A 17,127-nucleotide genomic window follows, 5' to 3' on the forward strand; every position below is an offset into this window, starting at 1 on the left:
ATTAATTTAGTGCACAAAAAAGGCAAGACTAATAACACTACCATAATTACAGAGGTAAACACAAGAGGTGCCCATTTTGGAGGAAACAAAAGCCCATAAGGTTCAATGGCTAGACACAAGAGGAGCACACTATAGAACACATTAAAATCAGTACAAATACATTCAGCGAGATCACTTAAAAACAGGAGTGGCAGTAGGTTTGTTTTGCTTGTCAAGAACTGTCAGCACAAAGAGTTCACAAACTACTCCACATGTTGCTGTTTTAGCAGGGATATACTGTATTTTAAAGCCGATGACTAGCATTCATTTGTAAGCATACTGAATGATTAAGTGCTCAACTTGTTGCTACATTTAAAATGACAAAGCTCAGGTTTTTGTGCACTCCCTTGAAAAGACACGCACTCTTTAGGCTAAACGTAAAAAGATTTAATATCGATCACACATCTCACAACAGTTGCTTGAAAACCTTGTCATTCAGTCATTCAGTGAGACACACTGATGCACCTCTCAGACCTTTTAGATGAAAGAAAAACAGCACTAAATAAATTAAATCACGGTCACATAATACATAGAACGCTGCTTGACTACTATATACACACAAAAAGAACACATGAATGTACAAAATAGAGCTTTGAAGTGAACTCGGTGAAAAGGTTTAACAGTGGTACTATGACGGAAGACTAAATATAGCAAAACTGTTGCTGCAAAGTTTCATTTTAAATTTAAATTTTACAGTAAATATTGCTGAATCTTTTCTGTTATTTGTGGTGTGTGTTTTGCCAAACTTTATCATGGACGGGCAATGGATTGTATTGTTGCCATTGATGAAGTAGCCTATTTACACACTGAAAATGTTTCTGAAGATGCTGCGCGCCAATGTAACAAATGGGCACATATTAAAGTGTGGTGTGCGTTATTTGATTCAGCAGCTGCTATGTCAATTAGTACAGGACAGATATGAAAGGCAGGCATACATGTGACCTTGTTGTTTGACATTTTGAAAGGAAAATACTTTTCCATATACATATTTGTTGAAAATTGGTTACTCCCAAACTAGACAAAGACTCTACAGCCATGCTAGCAGCTCTGTGAGGCTGTATTTAGGCACAGCGGTGCTTTGAGCTAAATGCTAACAGCAGCATATAACATGCTCACAGTGACAATGCTCACATGCTGATGTCCAGATGGTATAATGTTTATCATGTTCACCGTCTTATTCTTAGTACAGCATGTTAGCATGCTAACATTAGCCAATTAGCACTAAACACAAACTACGGCTAAGGCTGGTGGGAATGTCATTCGTTTTGTAAGTATTTGGTCAGAAATTAAAAATTGTAATTTTGACTTAATGGTTAGCTATATTAAAGGTTAAGGGGTCACTAAAGTGGTTACAATTCATCTGGGGGGAGGGGGGGCATGAATGTGTCTAGCAAATTTATAACAATGCATTCAATAGCTGTTGAAATATTTGAATCAAAACCACAAATTTCAACCTCATGGTGGCGCAAGAGGAAAATCCCCCAAAATAATTTTGAAATATTTCAGTCTGGACCAAAGTGGTAAACCAACAGACCCACATTTACCCTCCCCAATGACCACTCTTTTGTTTAAAACCATCTTCATCTCCTTCAATCTTATGTCTAAAAACAAAAAGTCATCCCCTAGTCAAGCTATATTTAAATATATTTTTTTGTCATATCAGTATTACAATTTGGGTATACAAGTGATAAAAGCAAATCTCAGAGGCACCAAACTTAAACTAAAGTCAAGAAAATTGTTAAATACTGTACATGACAAGGTTTCCAGTTATAAAAATGAAGTAAAATATAATAATAATGCACAATTTGGGGGGGCTAAGTACTGCATGATGTGAGACAAAGGGATTTGGGCTGCTTAAATTAACATTGCAAATTGTTAACTTTTACCTAATATGAAAAAATGGTTAACTGAAAGCTGTGCAGTTTTTTTTTTCAGGCTGCGAACAGTAGTTTGTTCTACCTTGGGTTGTTTCAGACAGGTGATCTGATTGGTCAGACACTCTCCATTTACACTAATGAATCCCACAAAACAAACCATGCCATGTTTTAGTGCTTAGTCTTAGCCAACTCTAGTGGTATCCAGGGATGTGGCTAAAAATGGTATTTCTTGGGATATTTTGGTGTGATTCTTACATTGTGACACCCATAATCATAGTGTAGAAGTATTATTGTTGTAATAGTTACCCAGCAGCACAACACAGAGTCTCCTTGCGAAATGAGACAGTGAAATGAATCATTCAATCACCAAATATTCTAACAGCTACGAGGACGTAATGTTAGCTCTACAGTAAAATGTAAAATATTTTCATACACACAAGAAAACGTTCAGTTTCATGCATTCTAAAATAACGGAAGGCTTAAAACCTTGAATATCAGGTGTGATAAATTCAAGATGGCAGCTTAGCTTTACAATGTACATAAGTGTTTTACTCCAAAATGCAACAGGATCCATGATTGGAGTCAGTTACGGGTGGAAAGTTGAAGCTAAATTCTTTTACTCCAAAAATCTGATATGAAGAAGCATTTCATGGCATGAGTTAAAAACATGAATTTGTTTGACTGATTCAAATGACAAAACAAGAGTCTTTTTTCGTAAAACCCCAGAGTCTCTTTTTAAGTAAAATGAGGCAGTACGATCAAAACGAGATGTCAGCATTGCAAACCGGGAAAGCTTTTGTGTCTTATTTAATTTACAGCAGGCATTTATGGTGAGGATAAGTGCACTACACATAAACCTGTATCTGTGTCCCTCCTGCAAACTCACCAGATTTTTACTAAATATAGACAAATACTGTGCCTTACATAATCATAATTAATTATTACAGGCAGAAAGAAGGCACCCTGTATAATGCCAATACTGGGGACTGTGGGATATCGTGTTCACACGGACATTTTGCTGTGAAGAATCCCGCTGGTGATCTTCAGATTTGGGAGAATGAGTGAACATGGTGCGCAAACTTATGCATTCTTTGGCAAAGTTGTACAATCACATAACTCAAGAACAACAATGCCTGTGTGAGCACAAGTACAAACGAATTTGGATCACTCAGCACTGATGACACTATGTGATGAGGAAAGCTCAGCGTGTGTTAGATGATTAATGGGACATTTAAATTAAGAAACAATGCAAATCAAAATGCTTCAGTGAGCCATGCTCTAACTTCGCTTGGTCAGAGGTCTCCCCTCACGGACGTGCTTAGCACTCCTCTTTTCCGTTTTCCCCTTCTCCCTCACCTTCCTCAGGCGCCTTGGAGGTGGCGTCCCTCTGGACTCGCTGTCCTCCTGAGCGCTTGATGTATCCATCCCGTCTCGCTCCTCAGGAATATTGGGAATAGCCCCACTGCTCCCATCTAAAATGTTCCTCAGGGAAGGGTCCTCTGGCGTACAGGTGGCAGTGGTGCCACTCTCGCTACTGCTCAGGTCCTGTTCTTCACCGTACCGCCCCCCTCTGCTGTGGTGCGGCAGGGAAGAGGCCCTGATGGAAGGCCTGTCGCGCTCTGCCTCACGGATGTTCTGCAGAGGCTCGTTCATGTCCACCCCTGAGTCCAGGCTGGTGTCGTTGCTGCTAGGCGGGCGGTGGCGGCTCTGCAGTTCAATGATGGAGTGACGAACCTGGGCAGCAGGCTTCCCATCTAAAGAGACAAACCAGGCCCTGGGGTGAGATGACGAGGACTTGCCCCGAGTCAGCTCTAGCAAGGTGCGCTCTGAGATCCCCTGCAGCTCGCTGGGCACGCCATGCACACTGCTGAAGGCCTGCATACCAGCTGCCTCATTGAGAGTCCCAGGCACAGAGACGGAGGATTCAAGGAGGTTACTGTAGCATCCCCACACACCAGCGTTAGGGCCTTGGCCTTGGGGAGGAGTCTCCAGAGGCTGGGGCTCATCTTGGTTGCTCTGCTGTGGGCTGCTTCTACCTTGGGAGTGGTGGTGAGGGACTTTGGGTAGTGTCTGGGTGTAGCTGTCTTTACTCGCAGGCTCTGTGTGAGCGTCATACTCAACTCCATTGCGGGGGAAAGTAGCAGATTTGCAGCCTGACAGTTGCTGCTCCTGAGCACTGAAAAGCTCCGGGGCCTGAATAATGGCCACTGGCTGGTTGTAGATATGAACCAGCTTATCTTGAAAGAAGTTGTCAGAGTTGATGTTGGCCCGGTTCTGTTCTGACTTCTCCCGAATCCGAGCCACCTCTTCACTGTTGATGTAGTGAGAATGCTGCTGGGGACCTTTGATCCGATCTAAAGTGATATTCTCATAAAGAGAAGCCGCAGGGCGACTACCTGGGTCCTCCACGTAGATGTTATAGTTGGCTTTGTGCCTCGGCGTGGATGAGGGTTCACACTGGACACTGCAGGAGGCGAGGCTGTTGTCGCCAGAATGGAACAGCAAACCTTCTTCCATGTGGGTGGAAGTGGTTTGGTCTTTTTTCACCACCGTCAGTTTGGAAAAACGTGCTCTCCTCCTCCTGGGCTCTCGATGAGAACCTCTGTATATGGGAGATAAAGAAGTTACTCAGGATGGACTGAAGCTTCACAGGGCTGCTCTCCAAACATTTTAGGCTGATTATGGGCAAGTTAAAGGGGCACCTTGCCATTTTTCATTAATTTTACCTAGCAGACACTTATTGTGTTCAATATCCTTAAAAGAGGAGTGGTTGAATGCACTGGTGCAATTATTTGATATAATTTAGACATTCCATATTTTACTCCATTTAATTTCTTGTTTAAATTGTTCAGAAATGTCAAAAATGAAAGTGCTTTTTTTGAGACCCTCACAGATTTCTATAGCCATAGAAAAGTCATTTCGAAATTAAATTTCCAAATTAATATTTCTAAATGGAAAATCAGTAATTTAGGCAATATAAAAAATGTGTTTTAAATTAAACTTTAAATTGAACCTGACTGATAACCTTTCTGTGGATATTTCTTACCCGCAGTGACACAGCAACACAGAAAGAAATCCAATCACTATAGCCAGTGTTCCTCCCAGTATTCCTATCAACAGGTAGGTGTGGTACGATATGAAATCCAGAGAGCTTCCATGTCCCAGGTAATCTAAATGGTTAAATGTACAGATAGGCATACAATATTTATTAATACTACAAACTGTGTATAAATGACGTAATATAGGTACATGAAGCATGTGTTTACCATTTGATGAGGGCACAGGGGCAGCAACCCAGTAGCCGAGATGGGAAGCGGTGTAGGTCCAGACTAGCTCACCACCAACTGCTTTCACTATTCCCAGACCTTGATTCTCCCAGGCACCTTTAAACAGCAAAATAGTGCTTTGTCTGGTGTTATTGTGCATTAAAAAAAACTAGTTTTATGGTGAAATGTTGTAATTCCATTAATTTCTAAACTGCTACATATGCAGTTTGGATAATAGGAACCAATGAGTTCATAATTAAACTTTTGAGAAATATAAAGCTTCCAATTTTATATAATCTGTAACATTAATTCCTACCAGTCTTTAAGTTGAAAGCCCAGGCTGGCACAGTATCAGAGGCACGAAAGTTGGTGTTGTGTCCCAGGGGCATGCTGATTTGGATGGGTCCTCGAACCTGGAGCTCCTCACCACCAGAGTACAGCAGCACGCTGACGGCTGCCACCGCCTTCAGCTCGATGCTTCTGAACACTGCAGACATGTGGAGTAAGTAGATGCCAAGTATTTAAAAGGCAATTCTTATTTTTTCTTATGTAATCTTTTTGTAGTTTGATTATATCATACCCTTTTTCCAAAGAATAATCTTAAAACACCTACCACACATACACTGAGAAATTAAAAAGACTCTTCTTAATATGGAGTAAACTTTTGCTACAAATGGTGAAAAACTGGTGAGGAAATGTTTAAGAGGTATTTGCCCAAACAAAGCAAACCAAAGCATTAAACAGTCCAGACTAAGAAAAAATTGCTTTAAACATTAAAATTCAAACGTGGCCTTGGTTAAAGCTCACCTGATTTGTTGATGATGACGCCTGGAGTGCAGTTGACGCAGTCCTTCGCTAGGTGGTGCTGTGGTACAGTCAGGTAAGCTGTCACTGAGGAAATGTTGCTCTTATCAGAGACTGTGAGGAGGTTCTTGGGGAACTTAACCTTTGGCTGAGAGGAGCTGTCTGTGAAAATAAGATGGGATTGTATGCATCAGAATCTGGACAGTTATACAATATAGTTTACATAGCTAATAATATAGTTTCAAGTGGTCAGTAGAAGTAGAAGAATAATGTGTAGAAACACATTATTTTAAAGTAGCTCATTCTGTGAAAAACTATCACACTTTCATCTCAGGAAACAAATTCAGTTTTCAACTAAAAATTGTGATGTAATTTGAGAGGAAATGATTGAGAAATTACACAGTTGAATGTGAATTACTCCTGAAAGTATGTTAACGTACCTGGTAACTTCCTGGTGATTAGGACTGAGTCTTCAAACAGCCAGATGTTCCCTTGGCTGTGAGGAAGCAGCAGCAGCGTCACAGCAGAGAAAACTGCAGGGTGGCAAAAAGAAAAAAAAAAGGGCAAATTTGCAAGTTGTTAATAAAGCAAGAGTGAATTCAGGAAATTGGCAGAGATCAAAAGTGGCAAACTGTATGTTGTAACTGCATCTCTATACACTTTTTATGGGAATATCTAGATATACCTAGATGGGCTTCATCTGATGATTATTTTTTTCATTATCGATTAATTGTTGGTCTATAAAATGTCAGAAAATTGTGAAAAATGCTGATCACAATATCCCAGAAACCCAAGGTGACATCTTCATATGTGTCCTGTTTCATAGATATTTAATTTACTATCTTGTGAGCTGCAAATCCTCAGATCTAAAAAGTTGGAATCAGGGAATTTCTGTCACTTTTGCTTGAAAATTTACTTATCGATATCAAAAAAGCTGCAGATTAATAATTAATCAACTAATCATTGCAGCTCTAATGCCTAGTAGCATGTTGGACATAATGAGGGAAAGAGAAAAATATAAATTTCTTCCAGGTAGTTCTAGATATCATATCCAGTTTATGAGTGGTCTAAGAAATATAGCTTGTAGGCCTGTTTTACCACCAGCAGATGGCACTACTACTTCAGGTCTCTTTTTAGGGTTCAGCTGGTTGTGTGTAAGCAGCACAAAAGGGAGGTGCCTCTGATAATGCAGAGCAAAGCAGGTCTCGACAGATGACACTCCATCTGATTTTATCCTTCCTAACACATGCTCCATGTTTCCTTTAAAACCTCACCTCCCTGCTCCCTTGTGACAAACCTTCTCTGTCTGATTCAGACCGGTAAGAGGACATGGGAACAAGGACAATAGAGTAAGACCCAGGCCCCCCTTTTTATCCTGAGAAGAGATCGGTGTGGCTAAAAATCCCCCACCCTCCTCTGCATTTGATTCGGTGCAGGACAAAGACAGTTTGCTGAGGCAGGGATACGTTTCACCCGAGCTCAAGTCACACACACCTCGGCTCTACATGCTGCTGTAGAAACAATCGATAAAATTAGTATAGAACACAGCGTTCAGTTACACTCGACCGTACGTTGCTTCATCATGAACAAACCTCAGTGACAACTTGCATGTTGTGGCAGACAGATCATTAATCTATAATGGCCATGAATAATGCAGTTGTGAGAGTGTGTGTGAATATTGTGGATGGCATTACTGTAAATAAGTGCTTAGAAAATGGTTTCATTAGCCAGCAGTTGTACAGTTCAAAGCATTGCCTGCTTAATTTTCACTTAATTCTAGTATTTTCAACTTTTTCTGTTGCCTCCTTGAGGCTATTTTTCTAAATTTGATTTGTTTACACAGCTAAATTAGTGTATGTCCTCGCATTAAATCCACTTGTACATTGTAAAAGCTAAATGCCTTAATTGTGTTTGTCCTTTATAGCCCGATCAATATTTATTGGAAAATCCTCTTTACTTCAAGGGGAGGTCAGGGTCAGCTGTGACCCTGGAGCTGCTCAGGAGTCAGTGTCCAGATAAGGACCTCAACAGTCCTCCTGACACAGTTTGCCACAGAATATGATTAAACTCATATTATAATTATAATAAGTAACATCATATATTGTGAGAAATGTCCAGAATTGCATTTGTCCAAACAGAGACAATCTTAAGGATACTCTTCTCTGTGTACTGATGTTATTTTACAAAGTAATATATTCTTGTGAGCTTTTAGCTGTATAAATATATTAGTAGAAAATACCTTACTTATCATATAGTGGCAGGTGTTAAAGTGTGATGTGTTATTATAGTGGTTTTGTATTATCTTTTGACTTTTGCTTCCATAATAGTTCTGTTAATGGGTAAAGAATCATGTTTGGTTGTACAGTGTTGACATTTTTAAAAGACCTAATAAAGGGACTTTAACTGCTTGAGGATTGTTATCCGAATGTCAGGCTTATGCCAGGTAGATCATTTAGAAATTCTGAACACAGTAAATGAAAAATATTTGAGCTATCTTCCTCTGAAACCGTTGTTTAAAAAGTTGTGGTACTCACTTGGTCTCTTGGTGGTGCTCCAGGGCAGGGGGCTGGGGACATAGCCTTCCATGTTGCCCACCAGGGTCAGACTGATTCCTGGACTGTACGCTACCGAGAGAAGAACCTCACCTCTCTCCCCTGTTTGGGCTGAGCTCCTCAGTGTGTGGTTCACATAAACACCCACCAAAGCCCCCCGCAGTGGCTGTCGAGTCACCAGGTCCCTCACCAGGACCTTCAGGGCAAACTGGGGCTCTGGAGAGAGGTTAACATGGCAGGGACACAGACTTAGTAGCATTAGATCTAGTAACTAGCAGTTAATAATCAGAAAGAAATCCGAGCATTCAGCTGATGGTAACACATGTCTCCACATGTGTTCTATCTGTATGCAAAGCGGCCTCCACCACATCCTCTCAGCAGTGCTCTCCACTGACATATTCCCTCAGTAACCTTTCTCTCGCCATGAAAAAATGATGAGGCAAGCGCAGCTGAATCGGTTGGAGGATGAAAAATACATCAAAACCAAGTGACAGTCGAGAGGAAAACTGCATGTAGAGTCAGTGAGACTCATAGTTGATGAGGTGCTAATTTTGAGTATCACATATGGCACCTTATGTCTCCAGAATATCAACTTTTTTTTAGCCTTTTTAAAAATCTTATAAAATGTTTAGAGCCCTAGAGAATGGTTTAATGTAATATTCACCCACTTCAGGACAACACATACTGTATGTGTCTGAAATTTAAGCTTTTGATTAGAACATGTGGTCTGTCAGCATGTTCCTCTTAGCATGTCACGCGCCGTGATGTCACATGCCTTACTGATGTTTTCATTAGACTTATTACTTATAGAACAGAAGCTTTTTGCTGTCATGTACTGTTATTAGGTTATGTTGCTTAATAAATCACTCATATAGTATGTCATTGTCTGTCAAGTTCAAGTAGTCTGTGCTAAATGATACTGCTGGAGATCCTTCACATGAGCTTTGTGGGGGTTTTGGGGCCACTGTACATGCCCACATCAAATGTAAAGACAGACTTTGTGGTGTTGAGGCCATCAGCGAGCACAGGCTTACCTACTGTATCAGCAGAGCAGCATGGATTACCATGCTCTCCATTAATACATCACCTGTGCAGGCCAAAAAAGATAAAAAAAAAAACCTTAATCCCTCAAAATTTGACATTATACATCATAATCCTATTAGTCTGTTGGCCAGAGTGCCTGTGAATTATATCCAATATCTTATCAATAAAAGTAGCCAATCATTCAGACAAATAGCTTTTCATGTAGGATAGTTGAAGAGAACATACTGTAGGTTTGATTTAATGAAGACAGGTGATGTGTTTTAATCTAGTTTTAAATATTAAATCAGTGGTAGCCTTTCCTTTCTGCCCAAAGTGACTGAATAAAGTGTGCTGTGTGAGATGCAATTTGCTAAAAAAAAAATCTATAAGTGGCTCAAAATGTTGGAAACTGGTAAAGACATCATATCGGCAAATATATATATCCAAAATATGGTTTTGCTACATTAAACAGGTCTAAATGAAAAAGTTTCAGAGAAAAGAGTGTTTTTTATTTTTTGTATTTTAAAAATAGACATAAAATACTGTAGCCTATATTTTCTTAAGATATGTGCCTTTTGCCCTTCATTTCCTCAACAACAATATAGTCTGTTTATACTGGATATATCTAAATAATGCATGACAATGTACTGAACCATTAAGAAAGATAACAATAACAAATAACACTACAGCTACCTGCTCCAGTTATGAGTCACAGCTGGTTGATCTGTTAAAGCTCATTTCCATTTTCTGTAACAATGAGTGACTAAAGCAGGGCCGGGTTTTTTTTGTTTATGTTTACCTGCTGACAAGGCGGAGGGGCCGAGAAATCGCCCCGGGGCGGTCGGGTCGGTGGCTGACTGGTCTCCGACCGCGGCGGTGGGGCCATTGTCCCCGGGCGAGGAGGGGGGCAAGCCGCCGCCCTCCTCCTCCGCTGCTCTCACCGCCCCATGATCCAGGCAGGAAATAATCAAAAGCAACGACGGCAGAAAGAGCAGCAGCGGCGGCGGCAGGTGGCGTTCAGCAGCGGGCATGGCGAGAGGGGGAGCAGGCTCACAGACATAACGGACCGCGAGAAACGAGCTCCGGGGGGTGAAGAACGAGGTCCAGCAGTGTTTGTATTTATCACGAAGGCCTCATCCCTTTCATGGTTTCTTGTTATCTTGGTGCGGACGGAAGGGGGAAAAACCCCGTGGAGAAAGGATGCGCTGGTGCTGAGGCTGGGCGTGTGTGAACAAAGATCGTATACAAGTGAAAGATGTATCACTCTGTCAAAAAAAAAAAAAAAAATAATAATAAAAAAATACAATACTCGGCTCATCACGATTTCAGCATTGAATCTAATATTTTAACACTGTTTATATAGTGTGTGTATTTTTTTTTTTTAATGTATTTGGTTCAAACAAAAATCTAATCTGGGACAGTTAGGCCTAACTAACTGAGTAGCTGATAAAATTCAACAATTGTAAGAATGGACCTATCTTCAGAGATACTAAATATTGATCCATATTCTCAAATGTAAGAATTTGCTGTTTCCCTTTTTTTATACCATCGTAAACTAAATGTTTTTGGATTATGTTATGGGTATATTTCACTGTTTTCTGACATTTTATAGAGTACATCATGCATCAATTAAAGAACAAAAAGCAATCGACAATAATCAGTATTTAGTTGCAGCCCTAAATATGGACGAGACTGTAGGGCTGTACCGAGAGAAGAGTGAGACGTCTTTCTGTCTTGATCATCTTTGGTAAGACGGGAGATGCTGTTACATCATTGGGGTCTGCGTGTGCGTGGCCCTCTATCGGTAAACTGAGATCCTTGGTTGCCTATTTTTATCTTCATTGCTCTGCAATGTGAAAATTTACCATAGTGGCAGATATAACAACAACACAGCATACAGTATGAAAAATATAGGCTTGATTAAATACTCAAGTATAGTGTTATAACCGAATTATTTGAGTAATACATTTATTTTTTAATTAAATAATTATGCCCCCTAATGAAAGCTGATACTGGAATCATCTCTGAAGTTGAATATTTATTGTTCAGTGTGAAAGTGTAAGTTACAGACAATATTTACATACCACAAGTATTATGGCAGGAAAATCTCTCCCTGACATTATTTATAGTCATGATTGATGTTCTTGGGTTTCACACAATAAAAAAAAAGAAATTATATGAACATAAGGAAACTTTACAAACAACAGTGGAAACTGACCTATGCTAGCACATGCTGGTAGTTAGTGAGGGATATTAAGTTCATAACATTGGAAAACAATGACCTATGGAAAAGATACATATACAATATAAACTGGTATTTATTAGCTGTTGTTTCCCTGCTTTCTAGCTGCTCCTGTTTAAAAATAAACCTGCCATCATGACTGTTTTCTTGGAGTAACTTTACTCTCATATCTGCTAGTTAGTCTTCACTCAATTCATCCATACCTACAATATTTCATACAAGAGAAATAAAAAAAGCAATGACGTGAATGTTAAAACATTACTACTGTAGTAATGAAATATTCACAATAGACAACATCAGACACCCCCTGTACTCCTCCCCGCTTAGTACAGTCTGGGTTTCCCTTCTATAAATTTATTTGGATTCTCCCACTTCCTGTTTAACAATATGCCCTTTTACCTGAAGGTAGCAACAAGGATGGGAGCACATGCAGCAAACATTTAGGTAACTGAGTCCAGATTTCAATAAATGAAAATTAAATGAAATGTTTGCATGTGTAGTTGTTTCATTAACCCATAAATTCTGTCAGTATGCAAATTGTCTGCAACGTTGGCCATGTTGGCACACATTGTTCAGCTAGATTTAGAATACTTGGTCTCTGAAGTACATTTTATGCAGATTTTCACTTAAAAATGATTTTTCTTTCACAGACATTACACTGTGTATAGTGTAAGTGTAAGAAACTGAGAAATTTCAGTGTTGCCAAACAGGCTGAGCTACTGGACCATGCTGCTGAAGGAACATTTTGTCACAACATTTCTGTCTTAAATCAAGATACTGGTTTTCAAAAGTTACCAGATGGCCATGACTTGAACCAACAACCATAAAACACGCAATTTAACACTGAACCATGAGCCACTTTTACCAAAAATTGTTCAATCTTCAACTGAGAAGCTAACTTCCAAAATTCAATGTTCAAGTCAACACAGTGAGCCACAGATTAACACTGATATGTTTTCATGTGATGTTTCAGTGAGATCAAACCACTGTCTCCTACTTGTTTAAGGACGCTATAGATGCAACTATTTGTGCTCTTAAACATTCATTCAGCCTATATTCAATGATTTAGCATCACACTGACCATCTTTCAGGGTCAAACTCACTGAAACTCCCCCAAGTACAAGGAGAGAAACAGCTTTCAGATAAGTTTTTAAATGTTAAGTGTAACATCAAGAGTACAGGTACATGACATCTGAATATGGACAGATAGTTTAGCAGGATAAGTAGCAGGTGTTTTTGACGCCTGTCGACATTCTGATTGTTGGTTAGATCCTTGCTGTTGGCAAGGATCTAACCAACAATGATACATCCAAGTCGAAAAGATACAGTGTCATTTGAGAATTCTGCATTTATTTAATATATTAATGAATATAATAAAGAGAGAACATGTGATGACAAGAGACTTACAACCTTTCTAAAACATTTGTCACACCTTCATAAAATTTCAGCTCAGTGTAGGTTTTTGCTTCATAACGCCCGTGTATACAGACCTGTTGAACATCTTGAACAGCAACACGCCTTGAGCCATAACCACCAAGGTACTTGGACTCCATCTCTAAAAGCTTTTCACTCTTCCATGTTGGTGTAGGACTTCAAAATTCACTTTAATATGTCAGAATTGAACCTATGTCCCCAAATCAGCTGTAGAGGTACCTAACACTTTGAACCACCAGGGATCAATGGGCTCACTGTTCCTAATACCTTTTCACTCTGTCCTCTGGGCGGTGGAAGCACTTAATACAGTCTGGGTTTCCCCTTCTGTAAATCAAATTGGATTCTCCCACTTCCTGCTTCACAGTCTGTCCTTTCAGCTGAAGGTAGCAACAAGGATGTGACCACATGCATCAAACATTTGGGTAACTGAGACTGGATCTCAATTAACACCTTGAAATAAAATTTTTGTGTATGTAGTTATTTTATTAACTTGTAAATTCTGTCGCCTCACTAATTTTGTCTTTAATGATACAGACATTACAGTATGTATTGTGTAAGTTCTTATGGACGACCTATATCATCCATAAGTACGATCTTCTGTATCAGACAGAAGATCACCCTGAGGTTGTGGGTTAAAGCTTAATTTTGTTTTTAAGACCATGAAAGCAGATTGCAAGTCTAGAGGACTGACCTACATTCATACCAAGGGGATGTAAAATATTTGACAGATAAGTGTTGGTTCAACCTCCAAAACCATGTTCTCGACCCTAAACAAAAGTCTTTTAAAAACACTAACAGAACACATGCATCGGCCTTTATAGGCTACTCTGTTTCATCTAATGTGTAAAATGGATGAACAACATGCAGGTCATAAATAATAGAAGAAAGTGGATCAAGGATATCTTTATTATCCCTGAGGAGCAATTTGTTGTACACCCAGCAGTAACCACATAACCATCAGACAAACAATCCAAGTGTAAACTAACAATTAGTCAATCAGCTCCTAAAGAAAGCTACTACTTATTATTAGGCTACTTATAAGTATACTATAAAACATACATACATAGTATAAAACACCAGTTGACAACATGCAGCAGATTAAAGTGACACAGGTCAGTTCCTAAAGAACAGACAACAGGTAGTCACAACAATAGTGAGTTAAGTATTTGAAGTATTGGAGTACTTATGACAACTACAGTATGGTGTAATCTATTACTCTAAAATATTTTGCCAGCTGCATTTTATTTGCTAAGGCAGTCTCTGTTAGAGCGATATGCATAACTCATCCAACATTTTAAAAATGCTTTGTTGCTACTTCATGCTTCGTTAAAGAAAAAAAAAAAAAAATCAGCCAGTTCGGATTTCCTGTTTCATAACCCCCCTACTTATATCTCTCAGGAACAAGCTTTTCAGTTTTTCTTCTAGGTGTTGGACTTCAAAGTACTCAAAATCCCCTAGCAATTGAACCCACGTCCTCCAAACACCTACACAGTTATGTAATACCTTGAGCCATCAGGACTGAGATATCATGACTGCATTTCTAATAGCTTTTCACTATTCCATCTGGGAGTAGGACTTCAAAAATCACTGCAATATCTGAGACTCAACTCCATGTCCCCAAAATCAACATTGGAGGTCCTTAACACTTTGAGTGACCAGATATTATGTACGCATTGTTCCTAAAAGCTTCTCAGTGTTTCCTCTGGGTGTCAGGCTTCATAATACTCAAAATCAACTGGGGATTAAACCCAGATCCTCCTGCACCGGAACTCATCAACACTTTGAGCCTCACTTTGTTTCTGTACTGTATTGAACTTTTAGGGTTGTGGGTTCAATCCTGAGACAGTCAGAGACTTTTTTAAAATCAGACACACTGCTGGAGATTAAAAACCTTGGATGAAGACTGATTAGTTCCATCTCATCTTGTGGCTCACTGTGTTGGACACCTACATTGAAGATTTAAGGTTGTGGGTTTGATCCCGACTCTGTCAGAATGCCTTTTTAGGGACGTGATCCGGTAGCGTGAACTGTTTGGTAACTTTTTGACTTTGTTGAAGCTATGTGTTCAGTCCAGCCAGACCACTGAGGACTGAAAACACCAAATGGAAACTCTGTGGCAGTGTGAATCTGTAGCTCACTGTGTTGCACAGTGACTCTGAAGCCTCAAGGTTGTGGGTTCAATCCTGACTTGAATTTTAAAACTTTACTCCTCAATTGAGGATTAAACAACCTTTGGTAAAAGGTGCTTATGGCTCACTATGTTTAAAGTTTTATGGTTGTTGATTCAAGTCATGGCCAATTGGTAACTTTTGAAAACTAATATCTTGAATAAAGACAGAAATGTTCTGACAAAACATTTCTTTAGCAGTATGGTCCATTAGCTTAACCTGTTGGCAGCTGGTTGAAGGTTTTGAATTTGTGGGTTCAATCCTCAGTCTGTCATTTAGCTTTTTCAAGTCAGCCACACTGCTGAAGGTTGAACAGCTCTGATGAAAGCCCCTCAACCATCAGGTTGTTTAGCTCAAGGTTTTAGGCAATTTCTTTGAAGGTAAGTTTTTAAAGGCAGACACACAACTGAAGATTGAAAACCTGATAAGACTGGCGGCTATTATCTGAACCTGTAGCTCACTGTGTTAGGCAGCTTAGGTTGACGTTTTAAAGTATTGGGTTCGAATCCCGAGTCAGTCAGTGACTTTTGAACATCATCACTCAGAGGAGAGGTTTAAAAGCACTCAGAGAAGAGCTCTGAGTGCGAAGGGGACCTGGTGGAGTGACGGCTTCGTCAACACAGATCTCAGATACGTCTGCGGACGTGAGGTGGCTGGTTCGATCCCTCTCCTTCACCAGTAACTGGAGCAAAAAAAACTGTGTCCCACATGGGTGGGTAAGGGGGGGGGCCTTGTCCTCCCCCGATGTTCCGCAGGTCTGTACGCAGTGGGTTATGAAACAGGAAGTCCTGTCCAGCTGAAGTTTTACTGATGCATGAAAGTGCGAACAACTTTTTAAAAATGTTGGAAGTCTCTTGCCATCGCATGTTTATTGCTTATTATGTTCTGTCATTATTAATACACAAAACCACCGCCTTCCTATCGGGATAAAATGCAAAATTCTCAAATGACACTCTGCGTCTACATACTGTTGTAGACTGATGTGATACTTATACATGTAGTCTTGTACTTTATATGCACTCTTATACTTAGATATATTTACTCTGTATTTGGTTGGATACAATATCAATACTTTGTAAACCAAAATTACAGACAGAGCAACCAAGAAGATCTCTATCCCTCAGCGGGGATTGAACCAACTACCAACACGCTCAGGTGCTTATCACCTGACACTCATCCTATTGAGCTATCCTTCTGATTGACAACATCAGTATTTATCTCATCCACATCTTGTTCTTGCACCCCTCATGTTAGACTTAACATTTCATGAAAATAAGTTATTTGTAACTCAGGGCTACATGGCATGTGTGTGTTCACAGCTTATCACTTGCTTTGTTAGGGTTAGTTTATTTTGGTGAGTTGGGGATTGAACCAGCAACCTTGTGAACACCAGCCCTTTTATATAACCACTCAGCCAGTCACAGTACCCATCTACCACCTCTGGAAAATGCTAAATCAATTTGTTCCAAATGCATCATGCCAAAGAAAGTATGATTAAGAAACGGTTCTTCTGAAGCACTAGTTGAAATCCATTTCCATATACTTGCTTTTAAATGGTTCATGGTTATTGCTCTCTTTATGCACCAGTGATTTTGTTAATTTGCTGGCCTGGAATCCAACGTGGTTTCTTCATTTTTCTGAATGGTTTATACATTGTGGTCATCAGCCCGTTTCTGTAACCACTTGGCCAGTCACTGACCGACCAAGGAAAATATGTATTGA

The 17,127-nt window shown here is 39.7% G+C and overlaps 1 protein-coding gene across 2 annotated transcripts; it reads right to left on the reverse strand.

Moving 5' to 3' along the window:
* Positions 1 to 27: 27 nt before the first annotated feature.
* Positions 28 to 13,005, reverse strand: fam171b (family with sequence similarity 171 member B). Of its 2 annotated transcripts, XM_067582726.1 has the most exons (8): positions 10,361 to 13,005; positions 8,521 to 8,754; positions 6,427 to 6,519; positions 5,990 to 6,148; positions 5,499 to 5,669; positions 5,183 to 5,299; positions 4,963 to 5,086; positions 28 to 4,518 (listed from the first exon to the last, which is right to left on the reverse strand). In XM_067582726.1, the coding sequence occupies exons 1-8, from the start codon at positions 10,590 to 10,592 to the stop codon at positions 3,195 to 3,197; spliced, it is 2,454 nt and encodes an 817-aa protein (XP_067438827.1). In that variant the 5' UTR covers positions 10,593 to 13,005; the 3' UTR covers positions 28 to 3,194. The 2 variants fall into 2 exon arrangements, with proteins under 2 accessions (XP_067438827.1, XP_067438826.1); XM_067582725.1 differs by having other exon boundaries at positions 4,963 to 5,299.
* Positions 13,006 to 17,127: the final 4,122 nt, after the last annotated feature.

This window comes from Thunnus thynnus, chromosome 24, assembly GCF_963924715.1.
Source record: "Thunnus thynnus chromosome 24, fThuThy2.1, whole genome shotgun sequence".
Lineage (NCBI taxonomy): Eukaryota > Metazoa > Chordata > Actinopteri > Scombriformes > Scombridae > Thunnus > Thunnus thynnus.

Coding starts and splice junctions, on each gene's coding strand:
- fam171b (XM_067582725.1), bottom strand. CDS start 10,592: ATGCCCGCTGCTGAACGCCACCTGCCGCCGCCGCTGCTGCTCTTTCTG. Junction 6,520..8,520: donor GAGCACCACCAAGAGACCAA/GTGAGTACCACA, acceptor GCCACCCTGCAG/TTTTCTCTGCTGTGACGCTG. Junction 5,300..5,498: donor GGCTTTCAACTTAAAGACTG/GTAGGAATTAAT, acceptor TGCTGTTTAAAG/GTGCCTGGGAGAATCAAGGT.